The sequence below is a fragment of the Sminthopsis crassicaudata genome, chromosome 5, assembly GCF_048593235.1.
Source record: "Sminthopsis crassicaudata isolate SCR6 chromosome 5, ASM4859323v1, whole genome shotgun sequence".
Classification (NCBI taxonomy): domain Eukaryota; kingdom Metazoa; phylum Chordata; class Mammalia; order Dasyuromorphia; family Dasyuridae; genus Sminthopsis; species Sminthopsis crassicaudata.
This window is the reverse complement of record NC_133621.1, coordinates 78,685,699-78,704,836: the sequence shown is the minus strand read 5'-3', so window position 1 is coordinate 78,704,836 and position 19,138 is coordinate 78,685,699. Positions and strand designations below refer to the sequence as shown.

The following is a 19,138-nucleotide window of genomic DNA, read 5'->3' as shown; positions in this document are numbered from 1 at the left end:
TATCTCCCTCTTTCCCTCCCTCCTTTTCTCCCCTCCCTTCCTCTCTCCCTTCCTTCCTTCTTCTCCCTTCTTCTCTCCTTCTCTCACTCCTTCCCTCCCTCCTTGACTCCCTTTCTTCCTCCTTTCTTCCCTTCCTTCTTCAGATTTTCAATTTATGTTGTTCTGGGATAAATGTAATCCCTATGTTGTCTCTTTGTATCAACTCTTCAACCTTTATGGCTTTTGCTTGCTTGTTTTGCATGTTTGTGTGTTTTGTTTCATGTAGTCTTTTAACATTAGAGCCTTTTGCTTTTCTTCAAGATACACTTTCACATCAGTGTACTTTCAGATCTATTCTCTTTTTGATATCTTTGTTTTAGCTTTTTCCATTTACATTTTTGTCTTTCACTTTTCCTTTGATAGTGTCAATAGACTAAAAAACCTCAACCTCCTCTCATATTGAGTAATTTACTTTTCACCATCCTCAGTTCTTGTCCTAGAAGCTTTTGAGAGGATAGATGCTGCCAGCTGCATTTGTTCCCTTTCTGTCATGCCTAATGCAACTAATCACATTAGCCTTTGCCCCACTTCTTTCCTTGTTTGTCATTCTTTCCTTCTTTCTGGCCTGAGTCTAATAATTTTTGCAATATTTAAAGGATGTAGATTGAATGTTTTGCTGTGTGTGATGCTGTGCATGTAATTCCTTGGGTTCTGCCCCAGACAGAAGGCAGGCCAATTCCTCCAACTTTTGATTTCTTTCCCTTTTCTTCACATGACTGGTCCCACTTAGTGTTTGCAACTGCGTGAGGGACTGGCACAGCCTGGGTGTGCTGCTAAAGTCTCTAAAGTTGCAAGTAAATGCCTGTATGGATCTCAAGGTCAAGCCTTATGTTAGTTGGTGAACCTTGCAGAGAGACTGGGAGAAGGGTGCTGAACGAGTACATTTTGAATTTATGTTTTCCATATTGAATTCATAAAACTTTCATTTTTGGGTTCTCTCTTGTCCTTTAGATCCAGCTGTAATTGCTCTCCCTATAAGACTTAGAGCTAGGTCCCGATTCATCTTGTCTCATGGGTTTCTAATCTTACTGGTATCTTATTTTTGTTAGACTTTCCTGTTTGTTATAATAAATGACTATGCCTTTGTTAAATGCCTTTGAAGAAGTCTCAGCCCATCCAGCAAACACTTTTCCGTCTGTTTTTATGTAAATAGATCAATCAAAATCTAACACTTGTACTCATTAAGAAGATTAGATATAAGTTCTTCATTACTCCCCTACCCTCACACGTTTAGAAAAATAATTTTGATATCTATTTGGCAAATGTCATAGAAAAATGCCATTCTAAAATTTAAATGTCAGAAAAATTTTGTGTGAGAATGAACTTTTAAAAAAATGAGACATCTAATCAGAATTCATTTGGTATAATTTATCTTAAGTAAAGATTAGTACATTTTAAAAGCTTTTTATAATGCTTTATAGTTTATAATGTATTTTACACAAATTAATTCCACTGATTCTAGCAATAACCTTATTAATAACCTTGTGAAGGAGGTCGTTCTGATGTTATTCTAATTTTACAGATTAAGTTTTTAAAATAATTCATCCAATATTATATGGTTTGCAAATCCATATTTATTTAAACTCAGACTAGACCTTCTGGCCATGTTAATTTTCTATTTTACAACACTGTTTCTCTTAATGAGATTTTTTGGTATAATTTCAATGAGAAGTTTGTCATCCAATGAGCATTTAAGTATTTATTATATACTAGTCAATGGGGTTACAAATAAAAAGGCAAAAAATATAACCCTCATGGAGCTCAAATTCTAATGGAAACAGATAATTTTGGGTAAACATAATAAATACTGACTAGATGGAAAATAATCTCAGAAGGAAAGCACTGTGAGTGGGCAAAGAAGAAATAGATTTCTAGTAGAAGCTTATATTTGAGTCAAGTCTTAAAGGAAACCTGGAATGGTAGACAGTCAGTGCAAATAGGGATATTGAATATCATGTGGGAAGTGTTGCTGGGTCATAGAATATGTGGGAACAGTGGGATTAAACTGCAAGGAAACTAGAAAGATAGAGGAAACTACAAGGTAGTGGATATATGGAACGAGTAAAAGAGATGAGTTAACAATGATTTAAGGTTGTAAGACTGTATGTACCTTTGATGGTAAGAAGGAAGTTTGGAAGAGGATAGATTTTTTGGGGGTGAGATAATGAGTTTTGTTTTGGATATATTGGGTTACAGACTTAGGATGTCAAAAATGTGAGACTGCTACTGCTATTTAGGATTAGACATGCAGATTTGGGATTCTCTGTAAGGAAATAATTAAATCCATAAGAGTTGATGAAATTAGAGATCATTGTGGAGTTAGAAGAAGATTAATGACAAACCTTTGGAGAAATACCCAGTTTGTAGACTTGATGTAGATGAACTGGCAGTTGAGGAATGAATAAATACTCAGGAAAAGTAAGAGAGATTGGTGACTTGAGAATCTACAAGAGAATATTCAGAAGCATAAAGCTATCTATGTTATTTAGTATCTGTGGCTATGAATACATTAATTGCTGCAAAACTATTTAGAATATTCAGAAAGTATATTTTTTCTTAAATGTTGTTTTAAAAAAATCTTAATTTTATTTTATATCATTTTATTTTCTCAATATATGCCTTTCCTCTTGCTCAGCAAGTTACTACATTGTAAGACTTTTTTTTTTTTTTCTTTTTGTTTTGTTTAAATGGAATGGGGTGGGTGTGAGGGCAGTTCAGCACAACTAACCAATTCATCAGCCGTACCTTAAGTGCAGTATTTCAGATGCATAGTTTTTTATCTCTACTAAGAGGGAGATAAATTTAAGTGTATTTTCCCCAATTCCTTTTTGGGACTAAGCTTAGTTATTAAAATGACACAGTATCTAGTTTTTTTTTTTGTTTGTTTTTTTGTTCTTGTGTTATAGATTATAAGTTTTGTAAGGCAATTAACCTCTCTGCCTCCTAGGCATCTTTTTTAAAAATGTACTTAAGTTAAAGATGAATGGATGGTCTGCATCTGTAAAGAAAGTTTTCTAAACCTGGAATTCCCCACAACATCTCTGGTTCCTACCCAGGAAAAAAAAAAAAAAGAAGCAGGTCTAAAAACTTCTTGTGCTTTTGTCTTTAATTTTGCATAAACTTTTAAAACTGGTGTCTACGTTGTGTTGTGTGTATACATATGTACACATATGTATACATACATATACGTACATATATGTACATATGTATATACATTTATATGTATATATAGAGATTGAGTCATCTTGTAATTTGATAGAATGAAGAAAATAAAAGTGATATTTTGCTTCCTGGTATTTGAAATATTTCACTTGTAGCATTTTAAAGGCATAATTTCAGACAAATTGCCAATAAATTGTAACTATTAGATAATGGCAATGTACATAATTTTATGTGGAAACATTCTTTCTCAAAGATCTGGTGTGAAGCCATTCTAAGAAAATATATTGCAAGTTTAATTTTATAATCAAAGTTACTTATATAGTTTGTATGTTTTAATAAACTCCAAAACTAATTTAGATATGTTTGTAAATATACCTACTTTTTATATTTAAAGAATAAGCTTATTGGGTTTTAGTGTGTTTTAGAAAGCAATAACAGTAACTTGGCACACTTAAATCAAAATGAACCTTCCAAAGAAATTATAAAATTTGACAGGTAATAAATAGCAGAGAATGAAATGATTCAGGGTTGGAAATTTTATAGTCAAAGTAGGAGTTGGGGTTTCAGTTATGATTTTTGTTTTTTAGTATGTAGTTAAACCACATCGTATTTGATTTAGAGTAGACTTTTACTTCATTACAAATTCTGTTGGGAAAAAACTAGCCAAACTACAATTCTTTTGTGTGTGAATCTACTTGCTTATAACTAGATGAAATAAGATGATATATGTGTAACAGGTGCTCTGCACACTTTAAAGTGCTATATAAAATTTTTTTTTTCCCCCTGAGGCTGGGGTTAAGTGTCTTGCCCAGGGTCACACAGCTAGGAAATGTTAAGTGTCTGAGATCAGATTTGAACTCGGGTCCTCCTGAATTCAGGGCTGGTGCTCTATCCACTGTGCCACCTAGCTACCCCCAAAAGTGCTATATAAATCTTGACTTGCCGTTTTATTATATACTGTGTAATTGTTTGGATTGATTTCTTCCTCCTCCCTACCCCATTTGAAGTTGCTCATTTTTATAGATAAAGCAATTAAAAGTAGTTAATAATTTCAAAATAATTCATACTTGCAGCATTTCTGTAATTAGTGATTAAAAAAAATTCATTTATTTGCCAGGCAATTGGGGTTAAGTGACTTGCCCAAGGTTATATAGGTATTAAGTGTTGAGTATCTGAGTTGGGATTTGAATTCAGGTCCTCCTGACTTCAAGGTCAGTGCTCTTATCCACTGTATTATCTAGCTGTTCCTATAATTAGTGATTTTTAAAAATCTTATAATTAATTTCAGTGAAAACTAAAGTTGTGGAGAGAAAAAACATCAAATATAAAAAAACATAAGAACAAGATACATTGTATTATAGGGTTCCCTACGTATTTGAAATCTCAGTATATTGTCATAAACTGTCATCTGATGTAAGCAAAGATTGTTTTGTAGCTATCATTTGTTACAGAAGTGTTTTTGAAAGAGGTTAGTAAAGCTACATTTTCTGATAAGATCCTGAGAAAATTTAAAAACTTGTAGATATTTAATAACTTTGAATGTCTCTTCTTAGAGGAGAGTTGGAATTCCAATGTAGCCTTATAAAATTATAAGTAAGAATTTTCTGTAGAAAGCTGATTCTATTATGAATATATTGAGGTAACCACTGAAACCGTTCTGCCCCATTTGAGATAGTGGGTTATGTTACATATTCCTGTAACTAATTCTTAAAATATTCTTCTGTTTTGCCAGCTTTACAAGTTTGTATTTACTAGTTAGAGAACTGTAGTGGTATACGTATGGATCTCCCCTCAGTGTTGCGTAGATAGTGGGAGTTAAGAAAGGATTGGAGGTGGTGAGGAGGGATGAATTTTTTCTTGTAGATTTCATTTTTTTTTTAAATGGGGCATTATTGTTTTGATGATTTTATAAACTTCAGAAAACTATGAGGAAAATGTTATGAGTATAGATTAAATTTTAAAAGTGTGTTACAGCATACATTTCCTCCTCAGAGATCTGATTGTTAACCATTGACAAGTTGTGGTTCAGGCAGAATAACTGCATGCCTTCTCCCCCCCCCCCCCCCCCCCTTATTGCTCATGTAGAGCATTCAGTTTCCTAACTCAGTGCCTTTGCATTGGTTGTTCCCTCATGTCTGGAATACATTCCCTTCCTAAGAATCCTGTTTCTCTTCAGGACACACCTCAATCACTGTCTTCTAGATCCGCCATTCATGAGCCTTTCTCCCCAAATCCCCTTCTCTCTCTTTTATATACACCTGCTTATGTGCATCTTTCCTTCAGTTAGGTGATAACTTTCTAGATGACAAAGTTTATTCTTGTTTTGATCCTCACTTTGCCCAGCACATAATAGGCACTTGATAATGCTTTGTTAATTGATAACAACAGGGAGCTGAAGTTGATGGTAAGGTAGAGTTCAGGTTGAAAGTGTGGATCCCCAGGGACCAGATTTAATTCACAGGTAGCATCAGCATAATCACACATTTTCTCCTTTCTTCCTAGTCACAATAGAAAAGATATCCCCACTTTTTTCTAAAGCTAACTTTTCTACTTGACTCTTTAAATTGATTTCCTTCTGCCTTATTTGGAGTTTTATCTCTTGGATTTTCTTTTCTTCTCTCTCTACTTGTTTTTTCTTCTTGGTCTACAAACATAATTGGTCTCAGCCCTTAAAAAAATGAAAAAAAAGGCTTCCCTTGCATTTTTTGCATAGCTACATCCAGTTACTTACAATCCTGTCTGTCTCTCTCCCCCTTTACTGTTAAACTTAAAAAAATATATATTTAAAATTTAAATAGGAAATAGTAAAAAATAGAAAAAGGGAAATAATTGTCATGTGCACAGCAGAGCTTAAAGGATTCAGAAAACTATTAAAACAATGTCCTTAGTGAATATTGTTGCTGTGATTCAGAGGTATGTTGCCAAGAAAACTCCAAGTGAGATCACCAAGAGTTGAACATAATGAAAAATAATTTGAATGACAATAACTACCCAGTTTCTCCTTGAAGATCTTGGGTCCTTGATTATACTACTTTGTGTTTTAGTGGATCATCTGGGAATTTAGGAGATTCTTCTAACCTCTAATTGGGATATTTGACTGTGAAAAGCAGTTTGTTATGTCAGATGGGGACAGGTTTTGGAATCTGGAAGCCCTGGGTTTAAGTCTTTCCTCTTAATACATCTTATCAATGTGCAAATGTTCAAGAAACCTCTGTTTATAACTGAATTATTGGCTTTTATCATAGGAGAGTTTTTCATACTTGGAGTTAACCCTAAATTGATAAAATCAGAAGTTAAAAAAGTATGGAACAGTAGAAAGTTTGGTGAATTTGAAATCATAGGAATTAAGTGTTAATGTCATTTGTGCCACTCAGCTTGTTTAGTCATTTTTCAGTTGTGTCCACAACTGACCTCTTTTGGAATTTTTTTTTTTTTTTTTTTTTTTGGGCAGAGATACTTGGTACAGTTTGGCCATAGTTAGAAGCTTGGGATAGCTAGATGACGAAAGTGGATAGAATACTGGCCCTGAAGGCAGGAGGACCTGAGTTCTCAGTCTCAGATACTTAACATTTCCTAGCTGTGTGACTCTGAGCAAGTCACTTAACCCCAACTTCCTCACCCCCTCCTCACAAAACTAATAAATAAAATATAGTGGTAAGCTTAAACCTTGTTCTGATTTTTAAAACTATTGATGTGTGTATGTGTGTGTATATATATATATATATATATATACACACACACACACACACACACACACACACACACACATACATACATATTATATACTGACAATATCTGTATTATATTCAGTAAAGTGCTTTAAAAATTACTTGGCTTAATTAATTTTTCTTTTGTTAGTGGTTTATTATCTAAGCAAAAAAACAAAAAAACAAAAAAAAAACCAAACCCAACAACTTTCATTCTTCCCTCCCTCCCTTTTTTTTGTTTAGCACATTGCAGGAGAAACCAGGACATTATTTTCTAGAAGTAATGCCCACAGAAAGCGGAAGTTGTGCAGCTGCTCGCCAGGCAAAGCAGAAACGCAAGTCACATAGCCTTTCTATAAGAAGAACCAACAGTTCAGAACAAGAGAGGACGGGGCTTCCAAGAGAAATGTTGGAAGGACAAGTAAGTTCACATTGACCACTGTTTTCCTTTTTTAGTTATGATCATATTTGTTTATAGTTTTATAAAAACATATGAGATGTAGCTAGATATCCTAAGTCATATTGAGATATGATTAATGTATTCTGGGATAACTAAGAATTATCTTAAGTCTTCTTCTATATATGTTTATATATATTATATATAGTTTTGCATCTATATGTGCATATATATATTTATGATACTTGATTGGATTTTTAAAAGGAAAGACTTTAAAAAAACAAAGTTCATATTTGACTTCTAGCATTTACTAGTTGAGCCTGTGACCCTGCTCTGGTCAAGTCACTTAACCTCTGTTTGCCTTGTTTCCTTAGTTGTGAAGTGGGACTAAGCATTTATCTCCCAGGGTTGTTATACAAGGATGAAATTAGATATCTATACCACATATACCAAAGTTCTTGAGGAACTTCTTTAACAGTGCAGATCAGTAACTTCTCTGCAATTTCAGTTGTCTGAGGCCCAGAGAAGTTAAATGACTTATTCACAGTCATACTTTGGTATGTTTTAGAGGCAGTACTTGAGTTCAGGCTATGAGTTTGAGACTTCCTCTCTTTTCAGCATATTATGTTACTTTTGATAGCAGTTATCCAACTTAATTTTTATTCTCTTCAGGAGTTATGGCAGAATTCATTGTATTCATTATTTAATTCTCTCCATATCATCATTTCAATAGATGTTAATTTAATATCTACCTACAGGTTAAAAGGAGACATAGGACATATCATACTGAATATATATAATAAAACAGGTCACTCATTTAGAAATGGTAAAGAATTCTGTGAGTGATCTGAAGGGGATATTTTTCATTATTTTACCTTTTGTGAGGAAAGTTAAGGAAGTTTTCTTGAAACAGATGACATGTGAACTAGGCTTTGAAAGGTAGAATTTCTCAACAGGTCGAAATGTGAAGGGCCTTGACTGGGAAAGCCTTTTTAGGAAGATTGAGGGACTGTTTGTAGCTGAACAACATATACAAGAATGAGGGGGATTCATTAACAAATAGGTCACGTTTATTGGAGTGTAGAATATGTGAAAAGTAGTATAAGATAAAGATAAAAGGTATTTTAAAGGTAGACTTTGAAATATCTGAAATATCAGGCTAAATTTGGGTTTCATTTGGTAGCTATTGATAATTTCTGGGCATTTGAATTATGTGATAGTTTACATTTGAGGGAATTTAAACTACAAGTGCTAGGAAGGATGAGTTAGAAGCCACGTTGAATTAACATAAAAGTTATAGTGTCCTTGTTCCCCAAATTTTATTTTGCATTACAAATTGCCTTGTGAATAATTATTGATCATTAACAATACTATTTTTACTGGGTTCCACTTCTTAATTTATATGAAATTGAAGTGGACACAAGACTGAGGTTAGGGAGCCTGATTAAAAGATTTTTAAAATAGTACTCAGATCTTCTCTAACATAATTTCTATTTCTGGGTTTTCATATACTATATATGTTCATGATAGACTGCTCCCCAGGTGGTACAATTGGGAACACTGGGCCTAGAGTCAGGAAGATCTGAGTTTATATTTGACTTCTAGCATTTACTAGTTGAGCCTGTGACCCTGCTCTGGTCAAGTCACTTAACCTCTGTTTGCCTTGTTTCCTTAGTTGTGAAGTGGGACTAAGCATTTATCTCCCAGGGTTGTTATATAAGGATGAAATTAGATATCTATACCACATATACCATTTACCAAAATGCTCTACATTTTCTGTATTGAAAATTGAGTCTTAGTATTATTAATACCTTTCTTCCAGGTTTTTTTTTCTCTTTGAATTCCTAGGCAACCAAGGCGGTATTTTACAAGTATTAATTAATCTATTGTTAATTTAGAGAACAGATTTTATGAGCAAAAGATTGTTGACTATCATAATTTTATAGGTAAAGGATATTGAGGATCTGAAGTAAAGTAATGACAGAGAATTGAAATGATAGGGTGAATTCAAGACATTTCTAAGATGGAATAAATAGGACAACATTTTATAAGTCCCTTGGAATTGTCTTAGATCATTGCATTACTGAGAAGAGCTAAGTCTATCATAGTTGATCATTGTAAAATGCTTTTGTTATTGTATTCTTTTGATTCTGCTCACTTCACTCAATATCATCAATTCATGTAAGTCCAGGTTTTTCTGAGATCTGCCTGCTCATCATTTCTTTCCATTACATACATATACCACAGTTGGTTAAACCATTCCCCATTTGATGGTCATCCCTTCAATTTCTAATTCTTTGTCACCACAAAAAGATCTGCTATTTTTGTTCATATGGGTCCTTTTTCCCTTTTTATGATCTCTTTTGAGATATAGACCTAGTAGTGATATTGCTGGAACAGTTTTATAGTTCTTTAGGCAAAATTCCAAATTCATAGGCATCTGATTGGTCTTTGTTGTGTTTAATTTTTTGTTTTTTAAGAATATTACTTCAAACCTGGTCTCACACACTTAACACTTGCTAGCTGTGTGACCCTGGGCAAGTCACTTAATCCCAGCCTCAGGAAAAAAAAAAAGAATATTACTTTAAGGAAATATGCAAAACTTAAAGCTCTTAAAGTATACTCCATTGAATCTTAGAGATAACAGAGACTGTTGAGATGAAGTTAGGAGTTTCAAGCAAGCAGTCCTGTCAAAGCACAAAAGAAAATGCAATTAATAAAAAGAACTGACAAAGTATTGCTGCAGAATAATCTAAACAGTCCTCAGAATATCAGCAGAGACTTTCATTGACCTCTAGTGGGATTATTATTAATTCTTCTATATTGGTTACTTAGGTTTCTTGAAGTTAGAAGAATAACCAAAAACCAGTTAAAAACAGCCACTAACCATTTTTGTGGAAAAAAAAATCATCTTATAGGCAGTACAATATGTACAAATATTGAACTACTAAATAATGGAAAAGGTGACCCAATTATCAAAATTAATTTAATTTCTTGTTCAGGGATATATTAAAATTGTGGCATATATGCTATATAAAATGCCTGCCTCCAATTTTTCTTATTAATTTCATTTTTTTTTTTAAACTTTCACTTGGCTTAGAAATTTTGTCCTTTTTTAGGGAATGATAAACTTGGGTGAATATATTGATCTACAATGGGAAGTAGAATTATTCCAGAATAAGGGATTCCCAAATGGAGATGAAATACTGCAACATAACCTTGTACAATTCCATGCATCACAGAAGGTTAAGAAATCTATTCAAGAGTTGGAGCTAAACATGCTTCAGTAGCCTGATAACTCAGCTGATTTAAACTGAAATGAGAACTGTGAACTATAATGAAAGCTAGATTTAGAAAAATGAACTCTATCGAATGTATGCTTAATATCTAGCATAGTAAAATCATGTGGTTTCATGATGAAGAATTAAAGAATATCTGTCAAAATTTTATGAACTCAATGTCAAGTCACATTGTTTTTTTAAAGCACTACAGCATCAGGACAGACTAATTTTTTTGAAGATAAATTGAAAGGTTTAATGGATAAGTCAGTGCACTTAATTATTTTATCCTTACTAATTCAAATCACTGAAGATTGAACTTTGCAGTTAGAAAAATTCTAAATAGTAAACATATCTATATACATATATATATATATATGTATGTATATTGTGTGTATTATATATGTATATATAATACACACAATTCTTAAGTAGAAATGTTTTGAACTATAGAGACCAGATATTCTGGAATGCATTGAAACAACTTAAACATTATTTTGACTGTGCAACAGCCTGCCATATCTCTTACTCTGTCTTTATTTAGTCAGTAAATATTTATGAAATACCTTTTATATGCCAGGCACAATGCTGAGCACTGAGGATACAAAGAAAGGTAAAAGATTATCCATGTTTTCAAGGAGTTCACTGGGTACTAACATACATGCTTTACCTCTTCTACCTTATTAGGGGTCAGCAAACTGTAGTCCCTCAGCCACATTGGGTTGCTATCTATTTTTGTGCAGCTTTTGAGCAAGAATAGTCTTTACATTTTCAAATATAATCAAACTTTGTTTATACTTATTTACATTATTTATTTTTGTTTTTAAAATATGATAAAACTTTTCATTCTTAGCTTCTAGTGAACTAGCCATAGTTTGCTGACCCTTATACTATTTCACAGTCTCCTTAGGAGATGTTCTCTGGTTGTTTCCTGTAACACTTGGTATTATATTGGTACTGGGGTACAGTGGTTGAATAAATCAGACCAGAGCTTGTTGGGATCCTGTGATCAGATAGATTCACTGCAACACGGTTTATTTTCCAGAAAGTTCTCAGCATGGATTTTGGAATGGAGTTCAGGGAATGTGGCAGTAGATAATAAATGAAAATATAAGTGGACAGGTGGTATCAGAGGCCTGAAACAAGTAGTGATTCAGTTTATATTATGGGCGGGTAGATTGTCTCAGAGCACAATGTTACCAAGTCCGGGATTAGGTACAAGAGAAACAAGATATAGAGTTCGATTTCCTGGGTTGTAATATAAATGGTACTAGTATGGTAAGGGGTGAGTGAAGTTTAGTCATATTGGACATGGTAGACGCTTAGTGTTTAGTGTGGTACAAAGTAAAAATGTGACCAGCAGCTAGGTTGAATTAATATTAAACTGTTTGTAATAGATTCTTATAATTCATATTGCCTAGGCTCTAGATTGATTCCAGAAATAATTCCTGGTACCTTGTGGATTAGACCAGGAAAGGAAACTCATAGTAAAGAAACTACCATTTCAGGACCCACTCTCCAACTTTTAGCCTTTCAGATCAGCACTTTCTTGGCAACCTGTATTTTTATAGAATTGCCTGGAGCACTGAGATATGACAAGGTCATACTCGGCATGCATTAGAGGTGAGACTTTTGCAAGATCTTTTTAACCAAAGTCAACACACAGTAGATACATAATGAATTTTTGTTGAATAAATTCATTATTTTTAATAGTCAACACAGAAATGGAAGAGCAGATTGCAGTAGTAGTTGAAGTCCAGCTCCAGTAGTGAAATAAGGGTGTGTTATGTAGGGGCTAGGTGGAGAGAAGTTCGATATGAAGTCTTCAAGTTTTATTGATCAGAGAGACATATATAATATACTTCTAGTGCTTTTATAGACTTGATACAAAATACACTCTTTGATGTTCCTATAGCTTTTTCTAACCATCACAATTTACTGAAATGTAAATGATTAAACCCAGATCTTGGTTACTTAGAGATGTAAGTAGTAGAGTAAAATTATCATACCAATGTCCTCTAGTACCTTTCTCCCAAATGCTTTTAGTTTTCATTATGGGCTGTTTTTCCTGTCCTAAGTTCAAAGATATGCCTTTGATCCATTGTATAGTAGAGTTTGCCTTTTGTTTTCAGATGCCAGGTTTCTTATCATTATATTAGCAAGTATGTTTCTGCTATTCAGTAAGAAAAGGGAGGTCGGTGAGTCAAGTTATTGTAAAATTTAAGACCTGGAATGGATTCCTACCTCCTGATCCTCTATAAATAGTAGAAGGTCAAAGGGTAAAAGATTCATAAGTATTTGTCAATTTAAAAGAGGTAATGAGAGTGAGAAGTATCTGGATACACATGACCAGGAATAGTGTTTTAATTTCAGGAAGCAGCATATTTAAAAGGTGTTGTCCTGCCAAGCATGAGGAGAAAATGAGAGCAGCGAGGGATAAAATTAAGATCCCAGCTAGTGTGTCTTCTCATACTTTCATTGAAATGTCTAGTTAAAAAAACTTATCATTAAGTATATTTCTCTTTATTAAAAATGGTGGTAATTAACTAGTAATTAAATTACAAATCTGCATTTGGATGGCCACAAGTTTCTATAGTTACCTGGCAGCAGAGTGGTCTTTATTTATTTATTTATTTATTTTTTGGTTGACACATTATAATCTCTTCTTAGTGATTTTAATGACTAGTAAGCAATGCTCCAGTATCTGACTTGGAAAAAGACTAGAATCATTGTGCAGCATTCCTTCTTTTCTATTTTTGTAGTTTCTTTTCCACTTTAAGCATGAGCAATTTGGAAGAATGATTGAAACATTCATCAAGTGCCTACTTTGTTCTAAGCACTAGTCACCAACCTACAGTATTGGAAAAGGTTATTAGAGCCAGGTTGGAAAAGGTTATTAGAGCTAGTTTGGGAATTGAACCTAAAGGTATTAGGAAGGAGCTACTAGAATTTGTTGAAAAGAGGAATAAAATGGTTAGACCATACTTTTGGAAATCACTTTGGCAGCTGTGTAAAGGATAGATTGGAAATGGGAGAGATTTGAGGAAACAGACCAATTAGGAACAAAAAAGAAGCATTTAATTTACTAATTAAAAGTCAATATCTGGAGGAGAGTGGTTTCAGTTGAATGATAAGATTGGAAATCAGATAGCAGAAGGTGAGTCAGAGATGAATGGTAGTGGTAGCAAGGGATGTAAATAGTTTTCCTCACTCCCTTTCTCCCTTCTTTCCTTCCTTTCTCTGAAAAGAAGTACAGTTATGGGACAATATCTAAAGGAGATGATAAGCTCTTGTGAGAATTTTTTTTTTTTTCAGGCTAAGGGACACTTAGGAACATTTGTAGATACCTTGGAAAGAACCAGCAAATTCAAAAAAGTTGAGGATTAGAATAAAATTAGCCTCATGAATAAGATGAAAGAACCAAAAAAAAAAAAAAAATCTCAAAAGAAATTGGTCTTGTTGACTAGAAAGTGATCATCTCTTTATTAAAGACTGGTGTAAGGAAGAGAAAATGATGTATAAATATAAGAAGTTTTGTAGTTACAGGTAGTTGGTGGATAAGTGCTTAGAAGAAGTAGGTGGTAGGGATTTATTTTTGATTTTTTGGTCATTTTACTTGTCGAATTAAGTATGTCAATTGATTATATAATGAAAAATATTTTTAAAATTATATAATGATGAAAATATTGTCCTTAAAATGGGTATTATTTGAGAAGAGATTAATTTCTGCATTTTGGGGTTAGAGGTCTGAAGTGAAAGTTTATCTAACTTAAGTAAAACTTTTTAATTTCTCTGAAAGCTTTTCATTATTATGAAAGGGATAGGTTATAATCTTGCATTTTATTGATAGGTAGAAAGTTTAGAAACTAAATGATAGTTACATAGTAACTTTAATCCCTATCTGTTTTTGGAATACATCATACTATTACATTTTTAATTTAATTTTTAAAATTTTGAGTACTTTGGACCATTTCCATCTAATTGTTTTCAAGTGAGAAATTTTTTTACTCATTTTTACCTTTTTATAATATAAAATCTATACAGAGTTATTTTAACTGTTGCATAACCTAAGCAAAATATCTTTAGCGCTTAATTAAGTTTCTCAATCCAGTTTCTAGAATTGAACAAACAATTTTTCAGATAATAATTAGAATAAAATAAAATTGTGTTTTTGTATAGGGCAACTCATTAATTGCCTATTATCAATTTATTAATAGCCTGACTTTAGTATAAAGGGAAAGAAAAATATTAGTTTGCCACAGATGCATATTAATCAATATCTGACTTTTAATATTTGTCAGAACATTTAGGAAGAAATAGTTGTTAATAATAAACAGTGATGCTCTGATTAAGTAAAAGATATGGAGCAGAAATAAATATTTTAAGCATCTAAATCTTTTATAAAATTATTACTATTAACTTAATCTAGCTATTCTTTAGCAATTAGTCTTTGACTAGACTATTATATATGATCAAGAATTTTTTGTTTTGAAACAAATTCGCCCTCTAGTGGATAAGCTAAATTGTCATATTATGCTTTATTTCTTGATTTACCCACAGGTTAAATTTCATTATTCGGTTATTCTTTAAGAACAAAACACCTAATATAATAGTTGTAATTTATTTTAGTGTAAAATCCACGACTCTATGCAAATATACAGACATAGTTGCTAAAATGTTAAATCGCAGAGTTTTGAATCAGATCATTGATAGACTGTAATCTAGTTGATTAGATTATTGACAAATATGAATATAAGGAAAATCTGGAAACTTTTAAAGCATTTTTCATTTTTATGCATAATGCTTAAAATTAACTTTTTTTTTTGGTTAGATATTCAGTGCCACTAAACTCTGTATCATTGGAGACCAGTTTATTTTGTGATTTGTGCAAATTCCTGAGAATGTAATCTGAGAAAAAAGGGCAGTATAACATTGTATCAGATCTTTCAAGTTGTAAATCCACTAAGAATCAGAAAGTATGTACTATAAGTAAATTTGATAATTCACATAATATTTTTCAGACTAACAATTAGGTATTTAGGAAGCATATCTAGCATAATATGTTTTCTAGCAGTGATGCAGAAGTTCTATTTTGGGGCCCTGTGTATGTGTCTGTGCATTTGTGCCATGGTATATATAGAATTTGTCAGGCTTAATGATAGCTTAAGTGAATTCTGACTGTTTTTTGACTCAGAAAAACTCAAAAGTAGTATAGCATATTTGAAGCTATGGAGACTGCTATGTAAATTGCAGATCAGTTGTGAATAAGAAACCTTAGGCATATTAGGCTGTTTGTCATCTGGTTCTCTTCCAATTCAGAAGCTATTTCTGATTATGAAACCAAAGTGGCCAATATGTATGTATTTTTGTCTGTTGAGTATGTGGCACTTGGCAATTTTGGTCAAAGGATTTGCATGTAGGAAGAATATCATGTATCTTTTATTTGAGTAGATGTTTCACCACATTTTTCTATGTCATTTAAAATTTGTGAATTCAAAGTTCTTTAAAGGAAAGGTGATATGTACATAGGAACACAATTACTTTTTTTTTTCTTTATTTGAACTTTTTTGAACTCTATTTAGCCTCTAAAGTTATTATGTGTATATTCCTGCCTTTAATAATTCATAATCTTCTAAAAATACTACAGCTTTAAAATTTAGATTAGCCTGCTTTTCTAACTAGCAGGGCCTTTTGAAGCAAAGAGGTACCTGAAATATGATGGAGTGACTGAGGACAATGAAATAGCTATTATTTATATAGTGCTATAAGGTTTAGTAAGAGCTTTACAGATAGCTCATTTGATCATCCCAACAACTCTGAGAATAGGTTCTTTTATTGTCTTTATTAGACCGATAAAGGAACTGAGCCTAAAAGTGGCTCAGTGACTTGCCCAAGACCATGCAACTAATAAGTACCTGAAGTTTAATTTCCAGATTCCAAACCTTGGGCTTTGTATAACTTGTATAACTTGTAGAAACATGATTTATTGAGAAATAAAAAGGAGCCATGGAGTTAACTTCTATTGAAAGAGGATATTATAACAACTTTAAATGATTTTTTTTTTTCCTGAGGCAATTGAGGTTAAGTTGTAACTTCCCCTTCAGAAGTTACAGATTGCCAGTCTTACCTAACTCCAGGCCTATGGAGTCTCAGGCCACTGCCTCATTTCACAGTAGTTCTTGTTCAATAGAGGGCCTGGACACAGCTGCTTGCTTGGACACAGCTGCTTGCGAGCTCAAGTCTTTATTCCACTCCCTCATATCCTACTCTCACTCAGCACTCCTCTCTCTACACTCTCCTTACTTCCTGGTCCCCACTACTTATATTGGGTCTATGAGGTCTCAAGCACAGTCAATAAGAGAAGGAGACATCTCTCTCGTTGATGATGCATTCTCAATGCCACTAGTTCCTGCTAGCTACAAAGATCATATCTTGGTGTCTCAAGCACTAAGGCTTTTTTACTTCCTTGTTGTACTATGAGGTTCCTCTCCGGACTCTCATATTAAGTGACTTGCCCAGGGGTCACACAGCTAGGAAGTGTTAAGTTTTTCTGAGACCAGATTTGAGCTCAGGTCCTCCTGTCTTCAGGGCTGGTGTTCTATCTGTTGTACCAAGTAGCTGCCGGATCTTTTTTCTTAATGTTAGTAATATATCATTATTAATATAGAAGTAGACATAACTAATCAGGTAAATCATAAATTTAGAGTTAAGCAGAATTTTAAAAATATCTTTTATTCCAGTGCTTAATTTTGCCCAAGACCACAGAGATAGTAAGTCCCAGAGCTGGTTATTAAGCAGCAATAAAAATATAGCAGTCAGTTTGAATCAGTGTTTTTTTTTTGTGTGTGTTTTTTTTCCCATCTTTTCTTTTTTTATTTATAATTTTTTTCACAGTATATATGCATGAGTAATTTTTAAAAATAATATTATCCCTTGTATTCATTTTTCCAAATTATCCCCTCCCTTCCTCTATGATGACAGGCAATCCCATACATTTTACATATGTTACAATATAACCTAGATATAATATATGTGTGTAAATACCATTTTCTTGTTGCACATTAAGTATTAGTTGAATCAGGGTTTTTTGATAATATATAGAAAATTGTTTTATGCATACATACGCATGCTAACTAACAAGGTTATTTTAGTCAAAAATTCTATCTATATTGCCAAATAGACTTGATACAAAAATATTTTTTAGACTGTGTTCTTGAATTTTGCTTAGCAATAGTGCGTGCTACAGCATAGGAGGAACTTTACAATGCTTCTTGAATGAATGAATGAATAAATGTAATAATTTTATCACCTTTAAAAACATTTAATTTGTATTCTTTCTAATTTTGTTAAAAATTTTAAAAGTATAGTAAGGAACATATTTCAATTTACCGCTTTTACAAACTTAAAAAAAAATCTTCATTAAATAAATATTTATTGAACCACTGTTAAAAATACTTTTATATGTCAGTTTTGAACAAGAAGCTTATTTCTAAATTTTACTTCAAATAATATAATTTAATACTGTAGCTTTACAGTTTTAAGTCCTATAGATATTTCAATAAAATGTCTTATAAATTGCAATATCCCCAAAATCAAATTTAAAGAGATAAATAATTTCCAAAGTGTTTTATTGGTATATCTTGCCTTTTATCATAGTCATCCATCTTTCTTTTTCTGCCTCTCTTTTTTTCCAATTTGAATCCTCCATCTAATCAAAGAAAAACATCATATGCAGTCTCTGGTATTATACACAATATTCTGCCCTTGCTATCACTGTCGTAAAGGATGAAGTTTATATTTGATTATCTCTCTTTTGAGCTTTAAAAATAATGCTATCCCAATGTGAAGTGGGCTGCTGTGGAAGGGAGAGTGCTTATTTTCACCAGAGATTTCATTAGATGAGCCCTTTGACCAATATGTTGTAGACTTCACATAGAGTTTAGTTTAGATAATCTATGACTTCCCTCCCACCTCTGAGGTTCTATAATTCTGTGACTCGAGAAGCATAATTAGAAATCTGTATACACCTTTTCTCCATTGCTTATGTGTTACGTGCTGATGGCAATTAAAGTCTTTTACAATATTGTATAGCATAATTACAGATGGAAAAAAATGCCTATTCATTTGTATTTTGATATATTTTGGATACAATGTTGTCTTTATATAGATTAACTTAAATATGTATTTTATTAAGATATATCATTACCTTATATCATTTCTCAGTTTTATCTCTTTCTATGTATTTATAGCTCTGAATCAATTTTTAGTGAGAAATTTCTAGACCTCTGTTGGGAGCAAATATTATAAAGAATAGGAGACTTTTTAGGATAAATTACGAAAGTTCGTTTTACTAGTAATATTTTTATATTTTATCTACAGAGTATGAACTTTTTTTTTTTTTTTTTTTTTTTTTTTGATAGGATTCTAAACTCCCCTCTTCAGTTCGGAACACACTTCTGGAGCTTTTTGGTCAAATAGAAAGAGAGTTTGAAAATCTTTATATTGAAAATTTGGAATGTAAGTATTTTATTTTTATGTAACTTATATTCAGTTTA

At 32.5% G+C, this 19,138-nt stretch overlaps 1 protein-coding gene across 2 annotated transcripts in view; it reads left to right on the top strand.

Moving 5' to 3' along the window:
• Positions 1 to 19,138, top strand: part of WDR37 (WD repeat domain 37) — a 99,848-nt gene that overhangs the window by 21,705 nt on the left and 59,005 nt on the right. For both annotated transcript variants that reach the window (XM_074267217.1, XM_074267216.1), the window contains 2 exons: positions 7,152 to 7,329; positions 19,004 to 19,100. In XM_074267217.1, coding sequence (XP_074123318.1) covers positions 7,192 to 7,329; positions 19,004 to 19,100 — 235 coding nt within the window. In that variant the 5' untranslated portion in view covers positions 7,152 to 7,191. The remainder of the gene's footprint in view (positions 1 to 7,151; positions 7,330 to 19,003; positions 19,101 to 19,138) is intronic.